General features: G+C 43.5%; 1 protein-coding gene across 8 annotated transcripts in view; it reads right to left on the minus strand.

Moving 5' to 3' along the window:
- Positions 1-6,695, minus strand: part of LOC115207482 (voltage-dependent calcium channel subunit alpha-2/delta-2-like) — a 267,881-nt gene that overhangs the window by 59,338 nt on the left and 201,848 nt on the right. For all 8 annotated transcript variants that reach the window (XR_003881017.1, XM_029774577.1, XM_029774579.1 and 5 more), the window contains 2 exons: positions 4,652-4,702; positions 3,728-3,827 (listed from right to left, as the gene is read on the minus strand). Coding sequence is in view for 7 of the 8 variants with exons in the window: in XM_029774577.1 (XP_029630437.1) it covers positions 3,728-3,827; positions 4,652-4,702 (151 nt within the window). In the remaining variant the exon portion in view is untranslated. The remainder of the gene's footprint in view (positions 1-3,727; positions 3,828-4,651; positions 4,703-6,695) is intronic.

Below are 6,695 nucleotides of genomic sequence, written 5' to 3' on the forward strand. Positions count from 1 at the left end.
TCCTTTTAAACCTTCTTAGACATAACTAACCCAGGAAAATACTGGTAACTGGGTTGATCACCCTCACTTCCCCCATCCTCTTTATATGCTGCGTACTTCTGGGTCCATGTTTACAAGGTATCCAAGACTATGAGTGCTGATCTAGGATCATGAAAAATAAGCCAGGGGGAACATATCAAGCGTCTCCAAACTATAAATTATATTGGGTGTGTTTCTTAAAGTTGAATAGTACATTTTTACACAATGTATTTTTATATAGTAAAATATTGTTTGTGTTTGTATGATTAAATGCTGTTCAAATGTCCTTAGAATGAAACGAAAACGCCATGTGTCTATCTGTCACGGCTGTCGAAAGGACTGGGCTGTGGAGGCGCACTGGAGGCCTGATGCGTGGGACCGGTACAGGTGGCACCGGTCTGATGACACGCACCTCAGGGCGAGTGCGGAGAGGAGGCACAGGGTATACTGGACCGTGGAGGTGCACTGGAGATCTGGAGCTTATGGCTGGCACAACCTGTCCTGGCTGGATAACCATCGTAGCCCGACAAGCGCGAGGTGCTGTGACAGGTTGCACATGTTTGTGTTGGCGAACTGGGGGTACCGTGCGTAGAGCTGGAGCAGGATAACCTGGGCCGAGAAGACGCACCGGAGACCAGGAACGCTGAGCAGGCATACTCCTTCCTGGCTGAATGCCAACTCTAGCACAGCACCTGTGAGGAGCTTGCACCGAGCGCACCGGGCTGTAGCTGCGCACTGGCGACACAGTGCGTATCTCAGCATAACGTGGTGCTTGTTCGATCACTCACCCCCACAGTAAGCACGGGGAGTTGGCTCAGGTCTCCAACCTGACTCTGCCAATCTCCCCGTGTGCCCCCCCCCCATTTTTTTTTTGAGCTGTCTCTCGCACTTGCCTAGTGGTTTGTATAGCACCTCATAATAATGCCGCTCTGCTTTAGCTGCCTCAATCTCCTCCCTCGGACGGCGATACTCCCCAGCCTACCTCCAGGGTCCTTTTCCGTCCAGAATTTCCTCCCAGGTCCATCTCTGTTGCTCCTGGGCACGCTGCTTGGTCCTTTGATGGTGGGTGATTCTATCACGGCTGTCGAAAGGAGCGGACCAAAGTGCAGCATGGTTGTAGTTCCACATTTTATTAAATCCGTGAAACCTTTGCAATACACAAATAACTGAAAATGACAAAACAAACCATGATGCAGAGAGAAACAAACACTACTCAAAATATAATCACCCACAAAACCCAAGAAGAAAAAACCCTACTTAAATATGATCTCCAATTAGAGACAACGAGGACCAGCTGCCTCCAATTGGAGATCATCCCAAACAAGCCAACATAGAAATACAAAAACTAGAACCTAAAAACATAGAAATGGAAAACATAGAAAACACAAAACACCCCCTGTCACGCCCTGATCTACTCTACCATAGAAAATCACATCTTACTATGGTCAGGACGTGACAATATCACCGACAATACAGTCCTGTGCAACCCAATTTAAACATTGTATGAATGTCATCACAACTGAGCATATTTTGTGTTTTAGGAACCTATCTCTTGTAATGTACCCACACTGTTCCCACAACCAAATGAAATGTTATTGGAACCTTTAAAACCTTTAAAGAACTCAGAAAGGCTGTTCTGGAAATGTTCTTGCAACATCAAAGGAATGTTTTGTGCGCCCTGAGACAAACATTATCTGACTGTCAGTTTGGACAATTTTTGATGTTTTGGGAACCTATCTGACATATGGAATTGATTTAAGATGGTCATATTATGGATCATTTAGATATTGATTTAGAATTTTAAGTATGAAAAAATATATAAACAAACTATTTGATAAAATATTTGTTTTGGCATTTACTACTAAAGCCCATAGAAACACATCAGAAATGGCGAAAAGAACAGTCAAAAAATGTATTATAAGAAACAAAGTTTTGAAGTGTCTGTCCTTTATTACTCTGATAACGTTTCTTAAGACCTGCATAAAACACATTAATAATGGATTTCTTTATGATGGTATATATTGAATTAATTTATTCAAATAGACACCCACCCACCTCGGCCCATGTCTACTCCCACTCCTAAACTTGCCGGCATGTGCACGGGAGATATAAAAGGCTTATCCCTGCAAGAACGTGTGTGGTGGTTTATTTCTGTATTATCAAATTAGGAGAGACAAACCTTTCACACAAGTCAGAGTTATACTTAAACTACATATTTAATAATAAGAGCTTTGCAATAGCAATGACTTTCAACGATTCACCATTTTCTAATGATCCGTTGAGAGTGACAACACAATGGCTACTGAGACCATTTATAGCAAAGATCCACCCCCTAGTCGACATAACAAACCACAGATATTAGGAACAGTTAACAAAGTGAGACTTTATAAATGAGAAAGGAGTATCCCGTAGCCAGATAGCATTCGCTATAAATTATCGTTCAGTTTGGTTCCTAAGATGAGGTTGCTATCTTGTTCCTGTTACTCCTAGCACAAAAACACCAACTCATCCAATGGCATAAATCAATTGTCAACTTTAGATACTCCCATCTCAAGTAAAACCCCTTCTTGACCCCACTCCTGGACAAGCTCACTGAGGGGAGTGAGCCTCTATGTAAAAAACAAGCCTGACCTCTCCCCTCTCTGGGCCCCAGGTGACTGAGCTCCAGCTGAGGGAAGAAGTGCAACTGCCAACACCAGAGTCCAAAGGGATACATTCTAATAACAAGTATATCACATAAGCATATTATGCAGATAAGACATCTTAATTATCTATGTTACACAACTAATTCTGATTCATCCACCACATGTGGCAAAAATGGGATCGTTTGAATTGGATTCTAAAAAACAATGGCAGATGTATTTTTCAGTCTGTCTGTAAAGGGTAATTGTAATAATAATCAGCACAACTGTTTTTTTGTGTTTTGGGAACATACTATATGTTGTTAACATACTATTGTGTTGTCCACACAATGTTCCCACAATCTAAAGAAACTTTCTGGGAGCCTTTAAAGAACAGCCGAAATGTGTTCTGGGAACGGTCTTGTAACATCAGGTGAATACTTATTTTTTCTTTTTTTAAGTGTTTGTGTTTTGGGAACATATCTTGTGTGATGTCCCCACAATGTTCTCACAGACTGTTCCCACAACCTAATTAAACATTCTGGGATCCTTTAAAGAACATATTAAATATGTTCTGGGAACATCAGGTGAATGTTTTTTGTATCCTAAAAGAAACATTGTAGAATCATCCACACAACTGGACAGTTTTTGTGCTTTGGGAACATATCGTTTGTGATGTCCCCACACTGTTCTCAACAGACTGTTCTCACAACCTAATGAAACATTCTCGGGAACCTTTAAAGGTGAATGTTTTCTACAAACATTCTATAATTATCACAACAACAGGTTCCAGTTTTTGTGTTATGAGAACATTTGCAGCAACCTAACTTATGTTCTGGGAACTTTCACAGAAACAATTTTGGTTTGCTGGGATGTGACTATGTGATAGGAACCTATGTGAAAGTTTGCTCATGACCACATCACCATACCCATATAATATGTTTATACTGCATTGGAGGTGTTAACCATGTTATTACATTTCGCATATTGAAGAGAAACCAGACCTTTATCAGAGATTGATTGAAATTCATAATGTACAGTATGACAGAACCGTTCTATTCATCACCTTATTTGCGGAGGGTACTCACCCTGGCTACATTCACATAGTCGTCATCTGACAGAGTGTCTAGCATTTCCATGACCGACGTCTTCATCAGTTTCAGAGTGAGTCCGCTGACACTGCCACTCCTACAGGCACAACACAACACACAACCATCAGCGCATTGAGCCATACTGTTCAACCTAAACGCTCCATCTTAAAACCTCATCCAGACAACATGGTACAGCCACAGGAGGTTCTACAGTGATGGTCCCTTTGCTTCTGTATACTGTGATGAGTGTTTATAGGTTGGCGGTCTGGCAAGAGGACACATCCATCCTCTCATTCCTCTCATGACCCAATCACAGTCAATTTTGTCATGCATTCACAATGATGATCTTCATATTGTACCTCTTAGACATGTATATAATAGCAAGACATATGTGGAGATTATTATGATTGAGAGGGAATTCTCAATTCTCTGTAAACCAACAGGTGGCACTAGAGAACTTTACTGCTCCTGCTAAAATGCCACTGGGGGGCTGAGGGAGGACATGAGGGAGCAGAGAGGACAGGAGGGAGGAGATAGGGAAAAGGAGGGGGGAGGGAGAAGGAGGAAGGAGAGAGGGAGGAGGTGGGAGGAGAGAGGGAGAAGGAGGAAGGAGAGAGGGAGGAAGAGGGAGGATAGATGGAAAAGGAGGAAGAAGAGAGGGAGGAGGAGAAAGTAGAGGGAGGGAGGAGTAGGGAGGAGAGAGGGAGGAGGGAGGAGAGAGGGAGAAGGAGGAAGGAGAGAGGGAGGGAGGAGAGAGGTAGAAGGAGGAAGGAGAGAGGGAGGAGGAGGGAGGAGAGATGGAGAAGGAGGGAGGAGAGAGGGAGGGAGAAGGGGGGAGGGAGAAGGAGGGAAGAGAAATGGGAAGGAGGGAGAGGAGAGAAGGAGAAGGAAAGCTTGACGAAGACTGAACTAGATACTCACACGTCCACGATGATGATCATGTCCTTGGGAGATGATGCCCCTTGGATGTACCTGTTCCAAAAAGAAAAAGGGGTTTAACAAGTTGTATTCATCTTCACTGCGTAGAATTGAACTGGTAGATTTAAACTGGATTCAAGGTTACAATAAGCTGGGCTATGTTAATATGTAGCAACCTGTTCAGAGCATATTTAATGCTGAAATGGAGCATAAGCTTTCAAGAGCTGTGTCTAAATCGATTCTAAGCTTTGTTGAGACAAGCTTGAATGGAGTCCCGACTTAGCTAAGGTTAATTTAAGAAAAAGCTATGTTTGCATGGATTCAAAGCTTTGTTGAGCAACCTATACAGATGTTAGATCTTAATTTGATCACCCTGTTGCAGGATAACTTTTCTGCAATGCAAGAAATGTAGAAATTGTAGTGTATTTGAGGTTTAAAAATGCTTCTAAAGTTTGTAATTTCCACTTAGAAATTTCAGATTAGATTTTCCCTTACAAAAAATGTATCAACCCCTACAAAAATGTCCATTCATTATATTCCACATAATAATTCACATTTACTGTTACTGCAGGATTATTTTCCTGCTGAAGCAAACTGGCTCAAATGAAGATCCTACATCTGTACGTGTATATCTGGAGTCTCAGTAACCTGAGTCGTCTTTATGCAGACTTTATCTCAGCTGTTTTAAATGTATTTAGTTTTAGTCTGAGCTAGAGAGATTTCGGCCATGTTTCTAAGCAGGCTGAGCAGGGCTGGCCTGTGTTTCGGGAGTCTGAGCTGAGCTAAGCGCTGTCTGTCTATCAGTAAAATAAGATTTGTACTGCTCTATTCCCCTGATGATGTCAAACACATTATTTACTATGTCAGCGAGAGACACAAGCTGCTTAACACCATTATGCTACAGTTTCAAAGCTACTCCCAAAATAGGGCAGCTATGGGTGTGTGTGTGTGTGAGTATGTGTGTGTGTCAGCCATGATGGTGCAGGGCGGGTCTGTGGGAAAGCAGAAACACAGTAGGACATAGAACCAGGGATGCTAGGCACTTTGCTGTCCTGGAAAAGCCACAAACACAAACGTCTGTCCACTGCTGATAGAGGTTGACATATAGAGGCAAATTAGAATGCACTCATTCCCTTCCAACTGCAATTAAAATCACATTTCACCTGACACAAATGGAGCAGAGATTGATGTAACGTTTAGACCTTTTCCATAGTTTGGTGGGGGGTTAAAATGCTAACGTTGAGTTAGTTTGGCATGCTGAGGAGCAAGCAGAGCAGACCGAGTAGTTAGCGGCCGTCTCTAAGCAGAGGCAAAGGCAGACCAATAATCAGGGGTCTCTTTCTGCTGATTATCAGCGGTTCTGCTGTGTGTGGAGGCAGGCCAGCTGCCTGTGAGCCAGTGAGGCGCTTTTCTTAAGCCGGGCCAAGCTGATACAGAGGAAAAGAAGAACTGAGTCCCTGTTGGCCTTGCTGCTGCTCCCACAAGCCCTAGCCCAGTACTTCACTGGCAGACTCCACGCCGTCACGCCAACCTGCACACTGACTCCTGACCTCAGCACTGCTGTGGCACCAAATCCCAGCTTCAAACACAACCAGGGCCTCACTCTCTTGAAACCCCTTCTGAAACCCTAGGACAGAACACAGTCAGGCCAGCCACCAGTACCACTGCCGCCGCCGACACTTGAAAGGTTGATTAACCGAGCATGCCCAGAATGGGCAGAAGTGTGTGGGGGAGGGGTGCACTCCAATTAATTTCAATAATAGAGAACGCCACATCAAAGGTAGAACTTTCACAGCTCTCCACCACTGAGGGCCATTCAGAATAAGGTTTGGAACTATGAAGCGTATTGGCATGACATCAATTTAATGATGGAAATCTTAATTTGATAGAGAGAGTGTGCATGGAGAGCGAGAAGGAGAGAGAGCTAGACTGCACGCAGTGATGACTTCATTCTGTGGGTAGATGGAGATGTGAAAGTGGTCATCGATGCAGCACCCAAACCCAGTCAGAATGTCTGAAGAAGGGCCCTTCGGTGAAGGCCCTAGAC

This window comes from Salmo trutta, chromosome 14 (assembly GCF_901001165.1).
Source record: "Salmo trutta chromosome 14, fSalTru1.1, whole genome shotgun sequence".
In the NCBI taxonomy this organism is placed as follows: domain Eukaryota; kingdom Metazoa; phylum Chordata; class Actinopteri; order Salmoniformes; family Salmonidae; genus Salmo; species Salmo trutta.